General features: G+C 39.0%; 1 protein-coding gene across 1 annotated transcript; it reads right to left on the reverse strand.

Annotated features, from left to right (window-relative positions):
* Positions 1-472: 472 nt before the first annotated feature.
* On the reverse strand, positions 473-26,921 carry DYNLT2B (dynein light chain Tctex-type 2B). The gene is made up of 5 exons (XM_052648439.1): positions 26,782-26,921; positions 23,758-23,891; positions 19,861-19,930; positions 11,857-11,920; positions 473-598 (listed from the first exon to the last, which is right to left on the reverse strand). The coding sequence occupies exons 1-5, from the start codon at positions 26,904-26,906 to the stop codon at positions 551-553; spliced, it is 441 nt and encodes a 146-aa protein (XP_052504399.1). The 5' UTR covers positions 26,907-26,921; the 3' UTR covers positions 473-550.

Genomic DNA, 26,921 nt, shown 5'->3' on the forward strand with positions numbered 1-26,921 from the left:
AAACTAACAAGCTGTGGAGAGTGGAGAGTGGCAAGAGCTGAGTAAAAATACTAGGTGAAAAATAAAGGCAATAATTTAAAATGCAGGAAAAAAACTTACAAGTAAGCTGATCTCAGAGTTAGTTATAGTGAAAAATTATAAATAATCAATCCCACAATAAGAACATGGCAAAAATAACCAGTCGTGTATAACCTAATGGAATTGCAACTATTAATGTAGGCTGCTGAAAATTATAATCAAATAAAATGATATAAAAATTATACATGACATTATAAGTGAAAAATCAGGTTACAAAACTGTATATATGATGTTTTTAACCCTGTAAATAAAAAAACACTGGTTATGTTTGAACAACTGCATTATGGATTGTCCCTACTTTTTTCTGTAACTTCTAAATGTAGTAATGTTATAATGAAATTGAAACATTAACACCTAAAACTCAACAGACTCAGTTGCCAAACTGTCCACTTTATTTTGTCAAGATATTTATTTAACAATGTAAAAAAGTTCATATTTCTTCATAGTCATATCTTTTTCCAGCTTTCAAGATTCAATAGTAGAAACAGCCAAATGCCGCTACAACACAGAATAAACTGTCCTAAAAAAAAAAGAAAAGAAAACAGAAAGCAAACATGAATCCATAGTTAGTATTTCAGTTAGTACCAAAGGACAGCACAGATGTGAAATTAACATCATCTCAGATCTTTATCAGTTTTCAATCATGAAGACTTACCTTTCTTCAAGAAACAGGTTTTCCAGAGTATAGCTATAGATTTTCTTGCCTCAGGATAGCTACAAAGTTGCTAACTAAAAGGGTAGGATGGTTAAATAATAGATTTTCTGAATGAAGAAATATAATGCAAGCTAATGTACTTTCAGTTCAGTTCAATCGCTCAGTCGTGTCTGACTCTTTGCAACCCCATGAATTGCAGCACGCCAGGCCTCCCTGTCCATCACCAACTCCCGGTGTTCACTCAGACTCACATCCATCAAGTCAGTGATGCCATCCAGCCATCTCATCCTCTGTCATCCCCTTCTCCTCCTGCCCCCAATCCCTCCCAGCATCAGAGTCTTTTCCAATGAATCAACTCTTCGCATGAGGTGGCCAAAGTACTGGAGTTTCACCTTTAGCATCATTCCTTCCAAAGAAATCCCAGGGCTGATCTCCTTCAGAATGGACTGGTTGGATCTCTTTGCAGTCCAAGGGACTCTCAAGAGTCTTCTCCAACACCACAGTTCAAAAACATCAATTCTTCGGCACTCAGCCTTCTTCACAGTCCAACTCACACATACATGACTACTGGAAAAACCATAACCTTGACTAGACAGACCTTAGTTGGCAAAGTAATGTCTCTGCTTTTTAATATGCTATCTAGGTTTGTCATAACTTTTCTTCCAAGGAGTAAGCATCTTTTAATTTCATGGCTGCAGTCACCATCTGCAGTGATTCTGGAGCCCAAAAAAATAAAGTCTGACACTGTTTCCACTGTTTCCCCATCTATTTCCCATGAAGTGATGGGACCAGATGCCATGATCTTCATTTTCTGAATGTTGAGCTTTAAGCCAACTTTTTCACTCTCCTCTTTCACTTTCATCAAGAGGCTTTTTAGCTCCTCTTCACTTTCTGCCATAAGGGTGGTGTCATCTGCATATCTGAGGTTATTGATATTTCTCCTGGCAATCTTGATTCCAGCTTGTGTTTCTTCCAGTCCAGCGTTTCTCATGATGTACTCTGCATATAAGTTAAATAAGCAGGGTGACAATATACAGCCTTGACGTACACCTTTTCCTATTTGGAACCAGTCTGTTGTTCCATGTCCATTTCTAACTGTTGCTTCCTGACCTGCATACAGATTTCTCAAGAGGCATAATGTTTATTCTTAACATAAGTATTCCCATTTTTCCTGATTTATCAAAGAAATAATATAATTAAAATGCTTTGAGTTTCTTAAAGTATATGCATTACCAAATCCAAGCATATTATAGTGCCGAGGTCCAGCCTCAGCAGAGTCCAGAGATATCCTCAGGATGGACGACGTCGGCAAATAAAGATAGAGAAAGAGATAAGGAAAGAATGACATGGGGTGACCAAGCTTCAGTGAGCGAGGCCTGTTTATTTTCAGAGAGGGCTTTTATACCCTGAGTTTGTACATACAGCAAGGTGAAAAATGCAGAGTCAACTCAACACTCCATCAGTATTAACTTTTATTGGTATCAGGTTCTTTCCTGCAAGAGTCTTATTTTTTGTACATTATCTTCTGGCCCGGAGGCCTGTTGATATTTTGTGACCCCTTTTTGATAAAGTTTGGTCAGCCAGAACAATAATTTTCTCTTAAAGTGTTTCTTCTTAAATTCCTAGCCTGCATCACCCTTAAAGTACAGACTTACATTTTTATGGAGCAAAGATTCAGTGGGTTACAGCAAAGAAAGAACTTATTAATTCAAAGTCTAATGTTACTAATGCTAAAGCTGCTGCTTGTTTTTTCTACATCCTGACTATATGCACTCCCAGGAACACAATGGATAAGGGATGTGAGAACTTGGCAGCAAGTATTGGCTCAACAATGTTGCAAGAGTCTGGATAAACCTGCTAAGTAAGCTAGAATGCTAACAGGGGTCTTGAAACACTCCTTTTATGCCCAGGAGATTTATCAACTAGAGCCCTAAGTTAACTCTTTCCAGAGAAAGGTGGTCGGGGATAGCCCCCTGTTAATGTCAGAAGAGTTGGTGAAAGACATAAAATAGTAAGACAGACAGATTCTGGTTTTGGGGTAGATGCTCGAGCAGGTCCAGGGGTTCCCTTGAGTCCTGATCTCGCCTTTGCCTGTCAGGCCTCTTCCTCATGACCTTTGCCATGGGCGGGATTCTCCACGCTGGCTCCTGGCATTATAGTATCACAGATAATGAAAATACAGCACCTTGTCATAAATTCTGGATAAGGACAAATGATGTCTGGTTGTTTGTTCTTAATTGATAAAATGTATTTGTCCACCTTTTAACTCAGAATCTCAAAATGTGCTCCATATCCTAATAAATGTGTTAAAACATGTTTTAGGTACTTATTAGAGGTGTTCAACATGCTTCAGTTCAGTTGCTCAGTCATGTCTAACTCTTTGCAACCCCATGAATCACAGCACACCAGGCCTCCCTGTCCATCACAAACTCCCGGAGTCTACCCAAACTCATGTGCATCGAGTCAGTGATGTCATCCAGCCATCTCATCCTCTGTCATCCCCTTCTCCTCCTGCCCTCAATCCCTCCCAGCATCAGGGTCTTTTCCAGTGAGTCAACTCTAAGCAAGAGGTGGCCAAAGTATTGGAGTTTCAGTTTCAGCATCAGTCCTTCCAATGAACACCCAGGACTGATCTCCTTTAGGATGGACTGGTTGGATCTCCTTGCAGTCCAAGAGACTCTCAAGAGTCTTCTCCAACACCACAGTTCAAAAGCATCAATTCTTTGGCACTCAGCTTTCTATATAGTCCAACTCTCACATCCATACATGACCACTGGAAAAATCATAGCTTGACCAGACGGAACTTTGTTGGCAAAGTAATGTCTCTGCTTTTGAACATGCTATCTAGGTTTGCCATAACTTCCCTTCCAAGGAGTAAGCATCTTTTAATTTCATGGCGGCAATCACCATCTGCAGTGATTTGGGAGCCCCCAAAAATAAAGTCTGACACTGTTTCCACTGTTTCCCCATCTATTTGCCATGAAGTGATGGGACCAGATGCCATGATCTTCGTTTTATGAATGCTTCAGTACCTCCTAACCCATCAATCTCACCTCTAGCCTGGCAATGATGCAAGAACACATGAGTTCAAGTATTGTTCAAGTATGTGATTATTAACCAAAAGCAAATTCTTCAGTTAGCCCAGTTCCCTGGCTTCTTGGATGGGATTATTGTGTTCTAAAATAATGCTATCTGGCACCTAACTGCTGAATAACCACAGACAGAAGGACACTGGAACCCATTGAAAAAAAGGTACCCCACATCAAAAACAAAGAAGAAGCTGTAGGGATGAAATGGGAATCCGAGTTCTAGTTTCTGGAGCTGAAGACTGAACTGCATGAACACTTAAACACTCAGGGTAGCAAGCAAACAGGATCTATTAAAGAGCAGGAAAGTACAAAGCTCTCAGCATAGACACTGAGAGGGGGTAGAGAGTCACCCAAACGTGGGACTTACAGCAGTATTTATATCCTTAATCTGTACATTTTTGGTTAGCTCCTGCCCTTAAAATACATCATTTTTAACTAATCAGTTTAAAGGTCAATATGCTTAACTTAACATCTTTATGGCTTCTCTTGATCCTTGGATTAATTTGCCACCCTTTTTCATGCCCCTTGGCCATTTTATTTTATGTGGATCTGAGTATTTTCCCTGGATCTGAGTACTGATAATTTATCACACATTTTGGACCAGATGTATGGATTTAAGATTAATAATCATCAGTTGTGTTTCACAACAAACAAAGCTAGTGGAGGTGATGGAATTCCAGTTGAGCTATTTCAAATCCTAAAAGATGATGCTGTTAAAGTGCTGCACTCAATATGCCAGCAAATTTGGAAAACTCAGCAGTGGCCACAGTACTGGAAAAGGTCAGTTTTCATTCCAATCAGAGAAAAGAGCAATGCCAAAGAATGTTCAAACTACCACACAATGGTACTCATCTCGCATTCTAGGAAAGTAATGCTCAAAATTATCCAGGCCAGGCTTCAATAGTTCACGAACCATGAACTTCCAGATGTTCAAGCTGGTTTTAGAAAAGGCAGAGGAACCAGAGATCAAATCGCCAACATCTGTTGGATTATAGGAAAAGCAAGAGAATTCCAGAAAAATAAAATATCTATTTCTGCTTTATTGATTACACCAAAGCCTTTGACTGTGTGTATCACAACAAACTGTGGAAAATTATTAAAGAGATGGGAATACCAGACCACCTTACCTGCCTCCTGAGAAATCTGTATGCAGGTCAAGAAGCAACAGTTAGAACTGGACCTAGAACAACAGACTGGTTCTAAACTGGGAAAGGGGTACGTCAAGGCTGTATATTTTCACCCTGCTTATTTAACTTCTATGCAAGGTACATCATGGGAAATGCTGGGCTGAATGAAGCACAAGCTGGGATCAAGACTGCTGGGAGAAATATCAATAACATCAGATATGCAAATGACACCACCCTTATGGCAGAAAGTAAAGAAAAACTAAACAGCCTCTTCATGAAAGTGAAAGAGAAAAGTGAAAACATTGGCTTAAAACTCAACATTCAGAAAACTAAGATCATGGCATCCGATCCCATCACTTCACAGCAAATAGATGGGGAAACAATGGAAACAGTGAGAGACTTTATTTTGAGTGGCTCCAAAACACTGCAGATGGTGACTGCAGCCATGATGGTGACTGCAGCCATGAAATTAAAAGACGCTTGCTCCTTGGAAGAAAAGCTATGACCATCCTAGACAGCATATTCAAAAGCAGAGACATTACTTTGCCAACAAAGGTCCATCTAGTCAAAGCTATGGTTTTTCCAGTAGTCATGTATGGATGTGAGAGTTGGACTATATAGAAAGCTGAGCGCCAAAGAATTGATGCTTTTGAACTGTGGTGTTGGAAAAGACTCTTGAGAGTCCCTTGGACTGCAAGGAGATCCAACCAGTCCATCCTAAAGGAGATTAGTCCTGGGTGTTCATTGGAAGGACTGATGCTGAAGCTGAAACTCCAATACTTTGACCACCTGATGCGAAGAGCTGACTCATTTGAAAAGACCTTGAAGCTGGTAAAGATTGAAGGCAGGAGGAGAAGGGAACAGAGGATGAGATGGTTGGATGGCATCACCAACTCGACGGACATGAATCTGAGTAAACTCTGGGAGTTGGTGATGGACGGGGGGCCCGGCATGCTGCAGTCCATGGAGTTGCAAACAGTCAGACACGACTGAGCAACTGAGCTGACTGAACTGACTTTGATGTATGGGCTTAAGATTAATGATCGTCAGTTGTTTTTCCCTCAGGCATATGGAACAGAAGTTAGTTACTTCCCTTCCCTGGATCTGAGTACTGATAATTTATCACACCAAGCACACATTCTAGGAATTGGGAGAAAGGGTATAACTTTAGGCTAATGAAGCCAGATGTTTATGAAAACAAGACTAAGATCTCAGAGTCCTACACTCACTGCCTAGCAATTTCTACCTCAGCTAGATGGTAGGAAGGGCACAATCATTATAAAATCAAATCCCATACTCACCAGGTAGGTGACTCACAAACTGGAGAACAATAATAACAAAAAAGTTCTCCCATTGTTGTCAAGGTTCTGAACCCCACGTCAGGCTTACCAGCTTTCAGATCCGACAAAGGAACTAGGAATCCCAGGGAATTTGACCTCAAGGCCAGTGGCATCTTATTATAGGACTTCCACAGGACTGGGGGGAAACAGAGACACCAGTCTTGGAAGGCACAAACAAGATCTTGTGTGCACCAAGACCCAGAGGAAAGGAGCAGTGACCCCATAGGAGACTGCTAGTGTTGGAGGGTCTCCTGTTGAGGCATGGGTTGGAAGAAGCTCACCACAGGGATGGGGGCACTGAAAGCAGCAGGCCTGGAAGGTCCCCCTTGGCATAAACCCTCTTGGAGTTCACCATTAACCCTACCATAGAGCCCACAGACCCTAAGGCTGGGTTGCCTCAGGCCAAACAACTATTAGGGTGGGAGGGCAATCTCACCCATCAGCAGACAATTGGATTAAAGCTTTACCGAGCAAGACTGTCTCACCAGAGCAAGACCTAGTTTTTCCCACTGCCAGCCCCTCCCATCAGGAAGTTTACACAAACCTCTTTGCCTCCTCCATCAGAGGGCAGACAGAAGAAGCAGGAAGAACCACAGACACACAGCAGTGAAAACAAAAACCACATTACATAAAGTTAATCAGGATGAAAAAGCAGAAAGTTTTGTCCCAGATGAAGGGACAAGATCAAAACCCAGAAAAACAACTAAATGAAGTGGACATAGGCAACATTCCAGAAAAAGAATTCAGAATAATGATAGTCAAGATGATCCTGAATCTCAAGAAAACAATGGAGAAAATGCAAGAAATCATTACCAAAGACCTAGAAGAACTAAAGAACAAACAAACAGAGATGAATAATATACTAGAAGGAACCAACAGCAGAATAACTGAGGCAGAAGAATAAATAAAAGACTGGGAGGACAGAATGGTGGAAATCACTGCCACAGAACAAAATATAGAAAAAAGAATGAAAAGAAATGAAGAGAGTCTAAGAGGCCTCTGGGACAACAGTAAACTCACCAACATTCACGTTATAGGGGTCCCAGAAGGAAAAGAGAGAGAAAAAGGCTCTGAGAAAACATTCAAAGAGATAATAGCTGGAAACTTCCATAACATGGGAAAGGAAATAGTCAACCAGATCCAGAAACCACAGAGTCCCAGGCAGGATAAGCCCAAGGAGGAACACACCAAGACACATAGTAATCAAACTGACAAAAATTAAAGATAAAATTAAAAAAGCAACAAAAGAAAAAGGACAAATAACATACAAGGGAACTCCCATTAGGCTAGCAGCTGATTTCTCAGTAAAAACTCTACAAGCCAGAAGGGAATGGCATGATATATTTAAAGTGATGAAGGGAAAGAACCTACAACCAAGAAGACTACCCAGCAAGCCTCTCATTCAGATTTGATGGAGAAACCAAAAGCTTTCCAGCAAAAGTTAAGAGAATTCAGCACCACCAAACTGGCTTTACAACAAACACTAAAGGAACTTCTCTAGGTAGGAAACACAGAGAAGGCAAAGACCTACAGAAAATAAACCTATACACCTGTGTCTCTTTTGCTGTGTAGCATACAGGGTTATTGTTACCATCTTTCTAAATTCCATACATATGCGTTATTATACTGTATTAGTGTTTTTCTTTCTGGCTTACTTCACTCTGTATAATAGGCTCCAGTCTGTTGGACTCTGTGGGAGAGGGACAGGGTGGGATGATTTGGGAGAATGGAATTGAAACATATATGATATCATATAAGAAATGAATCGCCAGCCCAGGTTCGATGCAGGATACAGGATGCTTGGGGCTGGTGCACTGGGATGACCCAGAGGGATGGCACGGGGAGGGAGGAGGGAGGAGGGTTCAGGATGGGGAACACGTGTACACCCGCAGCGGATTCATGTTGATGTATGGCAAAACCAATACAGTATTGTAAAGTAATTAACCTCCAATTAAACTAAATAAATTTATATTAAAAAAATAAAAATAAATTTCTTAAAAGAAAAGAAACTTAAAACAATTAAGAAAATGGTAGTAGGATTAAATGCACTAACCAAAAGACACAGACTTGCTTGGCAGATGAAAACATGTGCATGGATGATGTACTTCTACTTACCACATCACTTTGCTTGACCGCCCCAAATTGTATGTAATTATTTTATATTGTTAGGTTAATCATGTTGCCATTATGGCTGGCTTTTATTTTTTGTCTGGCTACTGACTGTAAAAACTGATAAACACCTTTTACTATTGTGTTTATGTAACTATTATTCACTTAATACCACTGTATCATGATTGGTCAACAGGAAAATAATAGCACTCTATATCCTGTAATCACTTTTTAAAATCCAGATGCATATCAGAAATATCTCGGAAATTTTTAAAAAATACAAATGTCCAGGTACTGCTTTTTCCTTCTCCAGAGCTCCAAACATGTTTCTAATGAGCAGTCATGTTTAAAAACAATTGGACTATATGATTATCTTTATTTCTATCTAGTTTCACTTTTTCTATTTCATATTCAGCACTCCCATTTCATTTAGTTTATGTTTACCAATTACTCCATTTCCTTTTTCCTTTTGATGTTCTTTCTCAAGCATAGTAGAAAAGCTTTCGTATACTTATATACAAATAATATGTATAATATATATATTTTAGAAAACTTACGAATTTTTGCCTAACTAAAAAATTATGACATTTTGATTCCACCTGTTTGACTTAGCATGAATGGAATGCCATATTCTTAATTTAAATAAATAGATATGCAACAAGCAACAAAGGTTTACTGTATAGCACAGGGAACTATAGTCAATATCTTGTAATAACCTATAATGTCAAATAATTTAAAAAATAATATATGAGTATATGTATAACTGAATCACCTTGCTGTGCATCTGAAACACTGTAAGTCAACCATACTTCAATAAAATATGTATTGCTAAAATAAAATAAAATAGTACTGTCTGTGGTGAGGAGCATCATTTTTTGTTTGTTTTAAATTTCCAACCCCTTATGAACGATACCTTCATAAAATAAAATAAAAATTATTAACTAAGAAAATGAAATGAAAAAAGAAACAGACAAATACAACCTAAACTTCTTATTAATTTGATTCAATGAACATAAAATTACTCTGTCAAATTCCATGAGAGTTTCTAAACCCTTATACATAATTTATATACTTATCTTTTTGAACACATATACCAAACAATTTGTAGACTGGCATTGGTCTTATAGACCCCACCTTTGATTGGCACTGTTTTTCCAGTGCCACCTAGAGTTCTTCACAGGAATTGAGCCCTGGCTATCCACAGTAATCAGTTCAATAATATGCTTTTCTCTCCCCTCTCTCATTTCCTCAACTCCTATTGGCCCTTCCTGGGATTTTCTCCCAAATAAACAAAATACTTTAAGCACTGAAAAATGAGGCCTAAATAAACATTCAATAAACTGAACTAAAGATATAGTAGACTAAGTCAGCAACCTAGACCAGGCTCTCAAAAATGACTTTTAGACACTTGCCCCATTAATCCTATATTCTAAATCCAGATCCTGATCATCTTTACTAAGCAATGCTGCTGCTACTGGTGCTGCTGCTAAGTCGCTTCAGTCGTGTCCGACTCTGTGTGACCCCAGAGACGGCAGCCCACCAGGCTTCCCCGTCCCTGGGATTCTCCAGGCAAGAACACTGGAGTGGATTGCCATTTCCTTCTCCAATGCATGAAAGTGAAAAGTGAAAGTGAAGTCGCTCAGTCGTGTCCGACTCTTAGCAACCCCATGGACTGCAGCCCACCAGGCTCCTCCGTCCATGGGATTTTCCAGGCAAGAGTACCGGAGTGGGGGTGCCATTGCCTTCTCCATTACTAAGTAATAATACCTAAAATTTTAAACTGCGTATTGGTTAATATGAGTATTGTCTAGTCTCCATGGGTTTATAAGCTCTTGACCAGCTGAAATCATGACTATCTAATTCACCATTTTATTCCTAGCAACAAAGGAATTGAGTTATGGGTTATCCCCTACTTTATTCTCTACTTTCTAAATGTAATAACAGATTATAACAAAATCAAAACATTAAAATATAAGGCACATAATAGAAGCTCAGGATTATTTGTTGAATGAATGAACTATGTCATATAAGGACTCAGGGAAATATGCAGTTTTCAAAGAGCAGGGAAAACCACCACCTGAGTTTGACCCTTCTCCCAGAGAGCTGATATTTGAAGATTTGCATAGTACTTCCCACTGCCCTGGTAGCTCAGATGGTAAAGAATCTACCTGCAATGCGGGAGACCTGGGTTCCAGGGTTCGATCCCTGGGTCAGGAAGAGCCCCTGTAGAAGGGAATGGATACCCACTCCAGTATTTTTGCCTGGAGAATTCCATGGACGAGAAGCCTGGAGGGCTACAGTCGATATGAGCTGGACACAACTGAGCGACTAATCCTTTCCTACTGTCCATCCTGTGATCTTCAGGTTAGTTGAGCATAAAATAAAATTTTGGTAGGACCATAGAATTTTAGAGCTAAAAGGTACCTTAGGATCATCTGCACCAGCAGCTTCTATACCTGACAGTAAGATAATCATGTGGAGAACTTTTTAAAGATTCAGATTCCCTGATCCAACCCCTGGCTTATTTGATCGGAATTTATTGAGCACAGCCCTGGCACCTATATTTTAAACAAGTTCCTCAAATTATTCTTAGTCACCCACAGCCAGTCTTTAGGAATATCTAATACAGCTTTCTAATATTACTGATACAATCAGAGAAAGGCTCAATGACTTACCTACAGTCATTCAATTAGAAAGTTACAGCTCTAGAAATGGAGCCTCTCTCCCAATTCACTCAATCTAGTTCTTCTCTTCTACTCTGTTCTACTTTAAGTCTGACTCTACTAACTCACAACCTGAGAGCATTTGGATAGAAGACAGAATCCTTTCTGGAAATAAGCATCAAATAACAACATATGTTTAAAATATATGAAACATTCATGTCAATAATGGCCCAATGTTTAAATGAAACTTCTTTATAAAAATTCCTCTGTACTTTTGCTTAGTTTTACTAAATAGCTTGAAGATAAAGTAATTAATTTTATTATTGAAAGAAAAATCACCTTTGCTCATGGAATCCCTGCCACCAAATTTCTTTGCAGCTTAACAAACTGCTGTCTGTTAGCACCAAATAAGTAGTATGCTATTTCTACTTCAAATTTGTGAAGAGTTACATCATCAGTAGATATAAAAGTGTCCTTATCTATAATCAGCACACTAGGCTTCTGCTTTAATAATACAAATGGACAGTAAAATCATCTTATCTAGAAGTCGTGTCAGACAAATGTCTAAAACTTAAGTGGCCTCAGGAACTTCTCTGGCAGTTCGGTTGTTAGGACTCCACACTGCCAATGCAGGAGGCATGGGTTTAATCCCTGGTTGGGGAACTAAAATCCCACATGCTGTGAGGCCAAAATAAATAAATAAAGTGTCGCCACATCTTAACAAATATTAAGGGATTTGATCTGGAATGCCCATGTGTCCTTAAGATAGGCAAAAAAGGTTTCCAACAGACTTACATTCATGAAAACATCATGAGTACAGTTGTCAGTGTCAGCATCCCAGAAACAGCGAGCAGCCATGCTAAAAAGTCAAAGAGTAGAGAATTATCAACAATATGACAAGGATCTGAACCACATATATCTGCCATAAGCAAAAGTCTTCCACGATACATTCTTATATATCAGTGTTTCCAAACCTTTTCACAGAATGAGATGACCTATAGAAAATCATATTTGTATAGCAGAAGATCCTGGGTACACTAGAAGGGACTGGAGTCAGATGAGGCTGCTCGCAGCTGGAGGTAACAGGCCCAGGGGTCTAGCAGCCTCAGACTCTGACTGGCTGCTTGATGGCTGAAGAGGTAGATACCTTGAAGTCTTTGGTAGTCAGGGTGGAAAGCTCTGTTAAAGATTATTTCAGGTCAGACTTTTAGAGGAAATAATACCTAGACTTCTGGCTAATAAAATGTGTTCAATTTCTGAACAATAATATGAGAAAGTAGGTCTGGAAAGGACCAAACAAATTATTTAGTCCAACCTGTTCTAGGAACCAGAGATCAAATTGCCAGCATCCACTGGATGATCAAAAAAGCAAGAGAGTTCCAGAAAAACATACATTTCTGCTTTATTGACTATGCCAAAGCCTTTGACTGTGTGGATCACAATAAACTGTGGAAAATTCTTCAAGAGATGGGAATACCAGACCACCTGACCTGCCTCTTGAGAAACCTGTATGGAGGTCAGGAAGCAACAGCTAGAACTGGACATGGAACAACACACTGGTTCCAAATAGGAAAAGGAGTACATCAAGGCTGTATATTGTCACCCTACTTATTTAACTTATATGCAGAGTACATCATGAGAAACACTAGGCTGGAGGAAGCACAAGCTGGAATCAAGATTGCCGGGAGAAATATCAATAACTTCCGATATGCAGATCGGATACACCACTCTTATGGCAGAAAGTGAAGAAGAACTAAAGAGCCTCTTGATGAAAGTGAAAGAGGAGAGTGAAAAAGTTGTCTTAAAGCTCAACATTCAGAAAACTAAGATCATGGCATCCGATCCCATCACTTCATGGCAAATAGATGGGGAAACAGTGGAAACAGTGACATACTTTATTTTGGGGGGCTCGAAAATCACTGCAGATGGTGACTGCAGCCATGAAATTATAAGACGCTTGCTCCTTGGAAGAAAAGTTATGACCAACCTAGACAGCATATTCAAAAGCAGAGGCATTACTTTGCCAACAAAGGTCCATCTAGTCAAAGCTATGGTTTTTCCAGCAGTCATGTATGGATGTGAGAGTTGGACTATAAAGAAAGCTGAGTACCGAAGAAGTGATGCTTTTGAAGTGTGGTGCTGGAGAAGACTCTTGAGAGTCCCTTGGATTGCAAGAAGATCCGACCAGTCCATCCTAAAGGAAATCAGTCCTGAATATTCATTGGAAAGACTGATGCTGAAGCTGAAACTCCAATACTTTGGTCCCCTGATGCGAAGAACTGACTCATTTGAAAAGACCTTGTTGCTGGCAAAGATTGAAGGCAGGAGGAGAAGGGGACAACAGAGGATGAGATGGTTGGATGGCATCACCAACTCAATGGGCATGAGTTTGAGTAAACTCCGGGAATTGGTGATGGACAGGGAGGCCTAGCGTGCTGCTGGAGTTGCAGAGTCAGACATGACTGAGTGACTGAACTGATCACTGTATAGGATCCTAGAGAAGAAAGGGACAATTCTAAACTAGAATTCAATCTTCTAACTAATTCTATCCAGTATTATCTCTACAGGATGCTATGCTACCTCTAAATTCTAAAATTAGCCATTCTCCTCTCCCCAGTTAATGGATAAGAACAAATGTCAGTCAAAATAAAAGTCTATTTGAAAATGGAAACAAATATGAAGAAGTTTTAGATTACTAAATGAAATTATGGTATTTCTTAGTAATGAAATTCTGTGCAGCCATTAAAGATTTTTTACAAAAAAACACTTTTAAGAACATGAAAAGATATTCACAATATAATAAGTTTTAAAAAGTAATTTTAAATGTTCTATTTTTTATTAAATGTATGTATATGATTCATCATTAACATTTACTGAACACTACTTTGTGCCTCATTGGTCTAAGTGCTTTATATTAACTTACTTAATCCTATGAGATAGGTACTATTAATATACCCATTTAATAAATAGGGAAACTGAGAAATTAATAAATTTTCTAAAGTCATTTATAATATATAGTATATAATATATAGTGGCAAAGCTTGGCTTTGAACCTAGGCAGTTAAGCTTCAAGTCTGTAGAGAAAGATATACACATAGCGTACTATATTCGTTCAATTTTAAAAGCCTTTTTTCCCTGAGTTTTACATACAATAGCTCCCCCCAGCCTAATATGTCACACGTTCTTATATCGAAAAAGTTGCACCTATTTCCAAACTGTAACAGGATGAAATAAAATTAATATACTTAACAGATCAATCAAGTATTTATTTAGCAAGTATCATATGTCCAGAATCAGTAAAACCTGGCTTTGTCCTCAAACAATTCTCAACTTAATTTAGTGAAAAAAAATAATACTCACCAAAAGAATAAGATAATGTATTGTTGGTGCTGATTTATAGGTTATTTAGGATTAAAAGGGATTATATTGTCTATCTAGGCCAAGCCTCCAAGTCCAAGTTGTACAATAGTTGAATTAAATCTGTAGAAGTGCTGAAGAATTTTAGAGAATTTAGAGAGGACAAAAAGCCAAAGAAGATTTCATGAAGGAAGCAGTACTTAAGCTGAGTAGAACCAAGTGAAAGCATGAATATAAAAATGTATTTAACCAGTATTTGTTCAGTATTATATATAAGCAAAGTGCTAGGTGTAAATGATACACAGATGCACAAAACACAATCCTTACTTTCGAATGGTAGTCTCTTTACACAATTTCCCAAAAAAAGGAACCAGAGCTCCTTGGAAAAATGGCCAGTTCTAAGACTGTGGCTGAAAATGTACAAGATAAACTTGGGATACTTGAGTCATTTCAAAACCCTTGGCTATATACAAAAGAATGCTATATTCATTTAAATATATATATATACACATTTTTATATATTTATAAAATTATGTCCAAAGACTTGGAAGAAATATGATGGAACAGTTTGTAGGTGGCCAAATGTTCCCACCAAGTCAATTAGAAAGAATAAATAAAATGAATCAGAGAGCTGCTGAAGGAAATAAAGACTAGGAGAGCCAAAATTCCAGAGAAAAGGTGAACCACATGAAGTAAGCTGAAACTCTGAGGCAAAGTTCTCCCTGGGGCACTTGCCAACTCTAAGCACAGAGCTAGAGGCTGAGAGCCTGGGCTTTCTCCAGGAAAAGGACCAATTACTGAGGGGAAAAAAAAAATCTGCAGGACTGCTGGCAGTCTTGCAGGGCTGGGGAGTTGGGGGTGGCATAAAACTGGAGATGTGAAAGGGCCAAGATCCCTGTGAAAAAAGGAGAGAGTAGAACTGAGCCTGTCACGTGGTAGGTTTCCCCTCAAGACATGTGTTAAATTCTGAAACTATGCATGTAGGAACCTAAAAAGCTAAACATGGTAGGCAAAATAATGGCCAAATATGTCTATGTCCTAAGCCCCAGAACCTGTGAATGTGATATTACATGGCAAAAATGGTTTTACAGATATATAACTAAGGATATTAAGATGGGGAGATTATCCAGGTGGGTTCCATGTAATCATGAGTCTTTATAAAAGAAAGAGGGAGGCAGGAGGGTCAGGGTCAGAGAGACATTTGGAGACGCAATGCTATTGGCATTGAAGATGGAGGAAGGGTTTTGACCTGAGGAATGCAGATGGCCTCTAGAAGATGGAATAGGCAAGGGAGTGAACCCTCCCCCAGAGCTTCCAAGAGGAATACAGGCCTGCCGACACCTTGATTTTAGCTCAACAAAACCCATTCTGAATGTAGGATCTCCAGAACCGGATTTTAGCTCAACAAAACCCATTCTGAATGTAGGATCTCCAGAACCGTAAAAGAACATATTTTTGCTTTTCTAGGAAACTAATTCGTTACAGAAAAAGCCTTTGGAATGAAGAGGAGTTTAACACTCAGAAGAAAAGGACTAAAAGTCAGTAGATCGGGTTCCAATGAACACTCCAGGTTCTTGGTTGAAAGGTGTGGAGGGCTACATTCAAGAAAGAAGGGTGAGGTAAAGATGGAGAATGCCTTATCAAAACAGCAACAAGCCAACCTCAACTCAGCTCAGTATCTGATTGGATTCAGGTAAGTAGACCATATTCTACCTGAATAACAAAGGAAAGGTAAACCTTTTCTGGAGGAAAATAATATTATCTGCAAGTTTTACAATTTTTTAACACAATATCCAGGACTCAAAGTAGGCATGCCAAGAGACAGAGCCATATGAAAGATTAATAAGACAAAAAAAAATAGTCAAAGAAAATAGGCTAACACACAATTCAGAGACAAGGGTAAGCACTGCTAAGACCAAAATGTAAAAAGAGGAGAGAAGGAGGATGGAGAACATAGATTAAAAAATAATTTCACTAGACAATTAGAATCTATGAAAAAAGATTTTAAATGGAAATCCTAGACTTGCAAAGTATAATAACAAGTTAGGAATTCAGCTGGTGGGTTTATTAATATCAGATTAGACAGAATAGAAAAGAGGATTAGTGAACTGAGGGACAAGTCAATAGAAAAATATCCAAACTGAAGTACAGAGAACAAAAAAATCAGAAAATAGCATCATAAGAGATATGTCTATTACTGTAAAAAGAGCTAAATATTTGTAACTGGAATCCATAAAGGACAGCAGCGAGCAAGGAAGCAGAGGCAATATTTTAAAGGATAATAGCCATATATAGCACCCAGATCTTAGTATCTAATGCCATTATCCAATAAAATGAATCAAGGCTCCTTAGAGAAGTGGCTGATTCTAGGGCTGGGGCAGGGAATGGATAAGGTGAGACATTTTATAGTGCCAGTAAATAAGGATGTGCTCAAAAACCCCACAATGGCAGGGTATGTAAAATGGACCCAGGAGTCAACCGAAAGAATTCCCAATGGCCAAAGCTGGAACAATTTGAGCAATGAAATAAATAAAGTAGAACTGGATTATAATCCAAATTATAAATTTCCATAGTCCAAACTGAAATAAATAAGTGAAAGAATAAACAAATAAATGGGAAAGAGGAAACAAATCTTCTATGCTGAAAAATTCCAAATAATTTGTGTAGACACTCGGCCTGAAGTGTGGGTGGCACGTAGTGATTTCTTTGTAAAGAGTACAGTATGGAAAAGGAAAGAAAGAGTAACTTTACAGTGGACAATCTGACAAATACTACTCAGATAGGTATCAAAGTTAACATCAATAGTAATATGTAATGCTAACAACATGTACCCTGAAATAATATAATGAGAACAGCACTTTACCTCTGTGATCTTCCTCCCCAAAATTTATAATTCCAGGCTTATTACGAGCAGACAAATCCCATTTGAAGGACATTCTACAAAATACTTACCATACCTCTCAAAACTGTCAAAGGTCATCAAAACCAAAGAGTATCTGAGAAACTGTCATAGCCAAGAGAAGACTAAAAAGAGACATGTAATATGGTACCCTAGATAGGATCCTAGACCAGAAAAACAACATTAGGTAAAAACTAAAGAAACTGGAATAATGTATGTACTTCAGTTAATAATAATGCATAAATATTGGTTCATTAATTATGGCAAATGTACCAAACTAATAGAAGATGTTAATAACAGAAGAAACTGGATGTGAAATATTTAAGAATTCTCTGTACTATCTCTGAAACCTTTCTATAAATCTAAACTATTCTAAGATAAAAGACTTGTTTAAAAAAAAGAAAAAATGGTTAAGACTTTTCTTAAGCTGATACGACAAGATTCAAGAGCCCGCAAATTCAAGAAGTCCTAAGAACCTCAAGTAGAATAAATACAAAGAAAACCATATATATCATACTAAAAAGACAACGAGAAAAACATTTTAAAGTGGCTAGGAAAAAAGACACATCACCTCCAAAGGAACAAAAATAAGACTAAGAGCTGATTTCTCAACAGAAACAACTGAAATCAGAAGAGAGTGTAATCGTAAGTTTGAAGTATTGAAAATGGAAAGGCATTTATGTTTTCCTTCTATCTCTTTCTCTTAAGGAATGTGGATAAATGTAGTACTGAGTTACCTTCAACGATACAGATGAGGACATATCAGTGCAAGACAGGAGAGCCCACATCCTTGACACCAGTAAGGCACCTCACCAGGCATGGACTCTTACCTGGGGTGTTTTAAGAAGAGAAAAAAAGCCAACTGAACATTTTATAATATTAAGGACCTTCAATGTTTAAATGTGCTATTTTATTATGTTAAAAAGAGGCCCTTATATTTTAGAGATAAATATTGTATTTACAGATGAAATGATATGATGACTAGAATTTCCTTCAAAATAATCTGGTGGAGGCAGGGAAAGTAGGTGGAGGTATAAATGAAACAACATGAGTGTGTGGTTGATAACCTTAAAGCTAAGTAACAGACACATGGAAGTTCCTTGGTGTTTGCAGTTGTATATGCCTGAAATTTTAAATGATGAAAGTTTTAACAGGAGGTAAAGGAGGCCTTATATACCATACTTTAGAGTTTGCCCTGATCACATTGAACAGTCAGTCAGGACAAGTTTGAGGAGTTTTTGCTTTACAAGGTTTGAAATAAACTCTACAGAGTTTAAGAAAAGTAAGGGCATACTTCAGGGACACTAGTCTTGTGTATGAATTGCAGAGGAGAAAGATCAGAGTCTGGAAGTGTTGATAAGGGGAAGCTAAGCAACCCTGGCCTCCAGGTTACAGTGTGTGCAAAGAGAGAGTCAGGGCTACATAGAAGAAGACGCCACACTTTAAGCAGGGGGACCTGGGTAATACTGCGTAGACAGAGAAACGGAAATGTCTGACTGATTCAGGAAGAGGAAGGAAAGAGAAATATGGAACTCTATCTGAACACACTGAACCTGAGGCGACAGAATAATGAAGTATTTCCTAGTTTCTCTGTGGTGAAGAAATCTGAAGCCTTTTGACCAAATGGAAGAGGACACCAGGGTAAAGAGTACAGTGACCCTGACACAAGCCAGATACATAATTTGGGGCAAATCATGCTGAACCTCGTGTCATCATAAAATAAGGGGACTGGACGCTGGAAAAAATCTGTAGTCCTTTCCCAATCTAACAATCTACAGTGAAAATTCTCAGTGATAGTATCTACAGGGTTTTTTAATTCATCCAGCAAATATTTTCATACTGTCTTATAAAATGCTAAACTAGGCACTGTTTATAAAGGAAAATAGGAGATTAATACTTGGGCACAGGAAAAAACAAAAAGTATAGATTTTGAACTTGTCAGTATGGGAATGACAGTTTGATATCATGAAAATGAATGACCTCATTGAAAAAGCACAGAGAAGAGCAGTGGAATAAAACCTGAGCCTTGAAGAAAGTTCACAGCTGGGGGTGTAGCCAGGAAAGAGGAACCAGTGAAGGAGAGAATAATCCAAAAAACATAAGAGAAACAAGTTAGGTAACTGACATCGGGACCGGAAAAAACAAAAAAACAAAAACAGAGTGTACTTTAAGAAACAGAAGCCCAGGCCAATAGCAATAGCTATGAAAATTGTTCCTCAGACAATTTTAAAGAAATTAATTCAAGAGAATGGTAAGACCAAGGCAACATATATACATAATCCTATACTATCTTAGGAGCATATAAACTCTCAAAGGGTTATTAGCCTACAGATACTATGAAAAGTGAGTTACCCCATGGAACTTACCCAGACTGTCAACCTCACTGCTCAGTACCAGGATCTCTTCAGTTCACACATGCATTTTATTACACTGTCCTTTCCTCACATCCTTGCAAAGACAGGAACTTACTGAATTGTCAAGAAGATGAATACCCAGTAAGAAATTTATAAAAATAAAAACAAAAGGAAAAACTAACTACTCACAATACACCTTCTCCTCTTTGTTCTCCAATCACTACTTGCACCACCATTTTATATCGGTCAAATCCCATCTCTGGAAAGAAAAACAAAAAAGAAAGTTATATAGAAGCAAATATATGGCAGCCTGATAACGAACACAAACATTTGGTCTATACACTTAGTGAGTATGACTATAAGTCTGGGAGTCAGAGAGATTTGAGGACAAATTCTAACAGTAAGCTTAATAAGTGTGTAGCTTTAGACAAGTTATTTAACTTTTCCGTTTAAGTCTCCCTCAACTGTTAAATGGGAGTATCACTACCTTCCTCCTGGAAGTGTTGTGAGGATAGAAGAGACAAGTCTCCTCCTGTGTCTACCCATTTCTCTTCCACAGCGGTCTCTCAATAGGTCTTTGCTTCCTTCCTTTCTCTCTTGCTCTAAGTCGGATATTGAGCTAGGCCCTGGAGACACAGAAGTAAATAAGACATCCTTCTTGCCTTAAAGAACTCATAGTAGTTGGGAAGGCAAACACAGAAAGTAAAATGAAAATGCCATTGAGTAGTAATTCAAAGAGTGGCATGTACAAGGTACGTTAGGAGAACAGGGCTGGGAGACTCCTCCCTTTGACTGGGCAATGGAGAACGAATGACAAGACTTCTTGGAGGATGCGATAAGTGAGCTGGGTCCTGAAAGACGAGTGAGATTTCATCAAATGAACAATGTCTCTCCATTCTATGGAGGGGCACAGCACATGCAAAGACATAGTGCATGGGGTCTTTAGAAAACTACAAGCTGTTCAATAAGATAGAAAAGAAACAAAAAGATTCTGGATTACATGGAATGGCCAAGGACAACTTGGCTACCTCCCCCAAAACTATACTGCTAAAACAGCAAAATCCTGAAAATTCTCTCCAACACCAAATTTTGGGGACAGAAACCTGAATGGGCATCTTTATCTTCCCTCTTTTCTGACCAAAGAAAAATGGAAACAGTAAAAATTTTTTTAAAAGGAAAAGTTAAATAGGCAAAATTGAGACAGAGCCAATTCTTTTTTTTATGAAAGTAAAAGCTCCAGGATCATACGGTTAATTAGGCAAATAGTCTGAACATTTACAGGTACCCTTCCATTGAGGGACATGAACTTGAATTCAGGATACTTAACAAAGTCTCAGAAGGAGACAGAGCCCAAGTTATTTTTTAAAAACACTGCACACAGCTCAGCTGACCTTCCTCCTTCTCTATCCATTCCTCTTCCTCCTTTTCTCATACCCATGCTTTAGAAATGTGGCTAGAATATTAAATGCCCAGAGCTTAAAATATAGTTCTGACGGAAAAATAATATAGTCTTAGATACAGTGGGAGGAGGGAAAAAAAAAAAGCTAAAAAGTAAAAAAAAAAAAAAAAAATCACCAATACCACATCAGAGCAAAAATGAAAAGAAGCTGAATGGTAATAAAGAAAACAGCAAAAATAAGCCAAAGAACTAGCAAGAAAAGAAACTTACTGTTTAAAAGACCAAAAAACTCAACCCAGGAGATAACATAAATCAAGGAACAAAGAGAAATTCCTCACAGCTGATTCATAATATAAGCTTACAAATTCAATAAAATAAGAACTCAATCAGATTACAAAACAACAGAAAGATGAAAAGGGAGAGTATAGGCCTAGGAAATAAAATGAATACCCATATCTATCAGTGCAGAACTAATCACTTACAAATGGCAAGAGATGGGACAGACACAAATGAAAATTGAATTACTGACTTAAGATAATCAGAAGTATATGTCAAAGAAAAAGGAACAGGTTACAGCAAAGATAATAAATGTGGTAGACAGAGGTGATTCAACACATCGATATCTGGTGTCCTGAAGAAGATAATCTAACAAATGGAGCTGGAAATGTACAAGAAAAAAAAAGATACAAGAAAATTTCTCCAATATAGAAAGAATAAAATCCACAGATTAACAGATATAAAATGCTCAATATCAAACTATACTCTAGAAAAGCTATTGAGCATCAAGGTTAAGGACAGGATTCTTTCTGCAGAGAACATCAGACTGGCCTTGGATTTCTCCATGATAACATTTAATGCAAGACGACAGTGAAGCAATTATTTATAAGATTCTCCAAAAAAGTAACTCAATATTATATTCATCCAAAATATATTTTGGTTTAAAGACATTCTCAAACATGAAAGAATCTAGGGAATAAAGCATTCCTGAGCCTTTCCTGAAAAACCTTACAACAAAATCTTATTAGGTAAGAAATGAACCAGAAAAAAGAACCCAGAAATGGAAATAACATGGTGAAGGGACTATTTAAATATAGAATAAATGCTACAATGCTATGGGAAATAGTCTATAGTATATCATTGTTTTTAAAGTATTTATCCATAGCAAAGAGGCTTCCCAGGTGGCTCAGTAGGTAAAGAATATGCCTGCAATGCAGGAGACCAGGGTTAGATAGCTGGGTCAGGAAGATATCCTGGAGGAGGAAACGGCAACCTACTCCAGTATTCTTGCCTGGAGCGTCTCATGGACAGAGATGCCTGGCAGGCTACAGTTCATGGGGTCACAAAGAGTCAGACATGACTGAAGCAACTAAGCATGCATGCATGCATACATACATAGAAAAGAGGTCTGGTATGATATTCATGAAATACTAATAATTCTTCATGGGTATAGGCATTTGAAGTGATTATTCTAATTTTTATTATCTTTCTACACTTTAACTTTTTAATAGCAAGCATGTGTTTTTTACAATAATTTTAACAGAATTTCATTAAAAATCTGAAAACAATGCTAATATACTAACAGTTAATTTGGATGATGGAATAGAATTGCAATATTTTTTTATATTTCTAAAAATTAAGATATGTTATTAAAAATAAGAAAATATATCAAAGTATTAAATGGAAACTATCAAGGTTAACAGGCTTCTATATAACTTTAAAAAACACATTATTAAAAAAATAAAATAAAAAACACATTATGTATATTTTCCAGGTTTACTACAATGAAAATGTATTACAAATTCTTCTCTCCAAAATAATTTTTTAATTTATTTTAATTGGAGGCTAATTACTTTACAATATTGTATTGGTTCTGCCACACATCAACATGAATCCACCACGGGCATACATGTGTTCCCCATCCTGAATCCCCCTCCCACCTCCCTCCCTGTACCATCCCTCCAGATCATCCCAGTGCACCAGCCCCAAAGGGTAGGTAGTGAGTTTCCTGGCGGCCTAGTTATGATTCCAGGCTTTCACTGACATGGCCTGTGTTCAATCCCCAGCTGGGGAACTAAGATTCCACAAGCCATGAGGTGCAGCCAAAATAAATAGTTTTTAAAGGGTAGACAGAAAGGACTTTTCAGATGGCATGACATTATTAACAAAAGAGAGTAAGAGAGATAGAAAGACAAAGAACAAGGAGGAAAAGCATGAGATCAGCCCTGCAGGTGCAGAGTGAGGCAGGAGTGGAGAGCTTGAGTAGGGCAAGTGGTTAAGTATTTGGCCAGAGAGATGGACTGAGGTCCATCTGGGAGGATATAAGAAGCTGAGGACTTGATAGCTCAGCAGATATCAGAAGTTATGGAGGAAAGGAGCCCCTGTACTTTCTGATCTTTCTGTATACTGGGATATCTTGGATAGTCGTTCAGTACAACTAGGTATTTCACACCTTTGCTCTTTCCACCATATGCAAAAACCTGCATGAGTGAAAGTTACCAAATAATTGGGAAGACCAACACCGAAGAAAAATTTGTGTTTAACAGAATTCACAGCTAAGCTATGTCCCTTGTTTAAAAGTAAAGGAAAAAATAAAAAATAAAAATAAAAATAAATAAAAGTAAAGGAGATAAATTGGTAAAATTGTATTTTGAAGGGGACAAGTCTTTTCCAATTACCATCACTATTACCTTTTAATTTATCTTTAATATTTTCTGATAAGTGTTTTGTGAGCTGAGGCATTTCTTCTGGAGAGTATTCAGCATTGGCCAGTTCCTCCTTGAGTACAGCATGGATACAGTCTTTAACCACAGAGGGTCTGAACCTAAATGAATCAGTTCAAAACATCTAATTGGTAACTCCAAAATCCTAAAGTTGAACTTCACAGCTCAACTTCCTGCAGTTTTTTGTCATTACAATCAATTGATCCTTTTTATAACAGTAATAAAAACAAATTAAGAAAACAAGTCATATTGCAAACTTGTATCTCCAGCCTGGACCATTCCCCTAAACTTCCGACCACATATTCCCACCAGTGCTCCATCCAGGCACTCAGAGGCAACTCAGATTTAGTACACGCGATACTGAGCTTCTGATCATTTCTCACCAAAACTCGGTAATCTCAGTCAATGGCAACTCCATTCTTCCAGTTGCTCAAGCCAAACACCCTGGAGTCAGTGTGGTTGTCTTTCTCAGAGCCCTCATCCCATTCATGACCAAATCTTACCAATTCTACCTTCAAAATAACCTAAAATTCAATCACTCACCAGTCAACTACCACCACCCTGCTCCAAGCTACCACTGCTTCTTTCCTGATTACCATGACCTCCTCACAAGTCTCTGTGTCTGCCTTTGCCCCCAAAACCTGTTCTCAACCAGTAACTAGACTGGTGCTATTAAAATATGTGCCAGATCATGACATTCCTCTGTTTAAAATACCCAAATATTTTCCCCCTCACTCAGAGTAAAAGCAACATTCTGTGACTTGCAAGGTCCCATTTGATCTACCCTAGTAAACTCTCTGACCTTGTTTTCTACTACTTTGCCCCTAGTTCTCTCCACTCAGGCCACACCAGCCTTCCGTATGTTCTTGGACCACACCAGACATGCAAACTTCAGTGCTTCTGCACTTGATGTTAACCTCTGTAAGAGGTCCAGTTCCTCTCTTTATATGCATATCTAGCTCCTTCACCTCTTTCAAGTCTTTATTCAAAAGTCTTTCGCTAGCCACCCTTTCTAAAACTTCAAACCACCCTCCTACTATATCACTTTATCTAGCTCCCTTCCAAGTACTTATTACTATCTGATACACTATATGGTTCACTTATGTAATTATCTTGTTTGTGGTCTGACCCAACTACAACACAAGCTCCATAGGGCAGAATTTTTTATCTGTTTTGTTCATTGTTATATCCCATTTCTAGAACAGCATCCAGCACACAGCAGACAAATATTTTCTGAAGAAATGAATTACTGAATAAATGAAGACAGAGAAAAAAGTCTCCCCTAATTTAGCCACCCTAACAATATTATTAGCATTTTAGTTGCATTTATTACATGTTACAACACTAGGTTCCTTTTCTGGGCTATATAGTCTCTCAGTTGATTTGTTTATCATGTGCCAAGTTACCAGAATGTTTTAAGTTTTGAGCTTATAATGCAGCTTAATATTTGGTAGTACTAGTAGCCCCTTACTACTTCTTAATAGTATTTGCTTTGGTCTCTTGGCTGCTTGTTCTCACAGCAAATTTTAAATAATGGATAAATTTACAGGATTTGATCTGTTCAAAATGTGGTTTTCCTATCAACAAGCATACTATATCCGGCTTTTTCTTTAAGTCCTTTCCACTCTCAGGAAATGTCAAAGGCATTCAGCAAGTCACAAATAATCTTATAGTGTTATTTCTACATAATATATACTTGCTGTTACTCTTGCTCTGTATTACAACAGAAACACAGGTGAAGGGCATTCTATGTATTCAGAACGTTTAACCAAGATAACAGCATACTTTTTTAATGCCCCTTCTAAGCCACCAGGGACTTCCCAGGTGCCCTTGTGGTGAAGAATCCACCTGCCAACGCAGGATACATAAGAGACTTGTGTTGGATCCCTGGGTTGGGAAGATCCCCTGGGGCAGGGCATGGCAACCCACTCAAATATTCTTGCCTGGAGAATCCCATGGACAGAGGAGCCTGGCACGCTACAGTCCATAGGGTTGCATAGACTCGGACACAACTGAGGTGACTACACACACGCGCTATCCACCAGAAAATTGCTACATGAAATCTTTTTATCAAATTATAACTAACGTTCCTGGCTTCTAGTACTCACCAGGCACTTGATTTGGGAATGTAATTTCAAGTAACAGAGGAGGGGCTTGGGAAAGTCTAAATTTTTTTTTTTAATCTTGGGAAAATGAAGTTATTGATGGATCCTACAATCCTGACCATCCTCTACACAAGACTTTATGCCTTAATTCTGGGAAGGTATCAGGGTGGCAGGCCAAAAGCCTCTGGATACTACTTGAGTAAGACTATAATATGAACACATACAGGTCTCGTGCAGAGGAGTAAGCGCATTCTGGGCACACTTATGCACAAATGAACCCTCAAAACTGAATGGCATTCAAAGCAAGCCGTTTGTTTTCTGCCATCTAACCATCTCAATTCGTCTGTGTCCACTTTCTGAAACTCCGAGAGTCAACTATCCCTACTGCGCTACTCTAAGGGACTACCTCCGAGCGCTCTAACCCTGCAATCAGTGGTCCGGTCCTCTGCTGTTCCCTGCAGCTGGAAGGCCAAGCGCAACAGCCCCGCATCCTCTCCCGCCCCGTCCTTCCTTTCCCGGTCACGTCCCTTCCTCCCTCTCAAGTTCCTCCGCCAACACCCGGGCTCCTCCCCTGCCCGCCCCTCCGCCTCTAGCCCCGCCCCATCCTCCATAGTCCGCTTCGCCCCATCCCGCCCCATCCCGCCCCATCCCGCCCCATCCCGCCCCATCCCGCCCCATCCCGCCCCATCCCGCCCCATCCCGCCCCATCCCGCCGCATCCCGCCGCATCCCGCCGCATCCCGCCGCATCCCGCCGCATCCCGCCCCATCCCACCCCACCCCCCACCCGCCGCGCTCCTTCCAGACACCCTAGCTATTAGGCGAGCTCTGCCTGGAGCCGGCAGGAGTCTCGAGGGTCGCCTCCGCCACAGCCCGTCTTCTACCCGCCTTTGCTGGAAAATGGGCCGAAGAATATAGGTATTCTCCGGCTCCCCAGCGTTGTTCTCAGTCTCAGGCAAGCCGTCAGCTGCAGCAAAGGACGCGCGCTTAGGGAAGGAGGCGGCAACCGACATAGCCTCAGCTTCTTG

This window comes from Budorcas taxicolor, chromosome 1 (genome assembly GCF_023091745.1).
Source record: "Budorcas taxicolor isolate Tak-1 chromosome 1, Takin1.1, whole genome shotgun sequence".
NCBI classification, from domain to species: Eukaryota; Metazoa; Chordata; class Mammalia; order Artiodactyla; family Bovidae; genus Budorcas; species Budorcas taxicolor.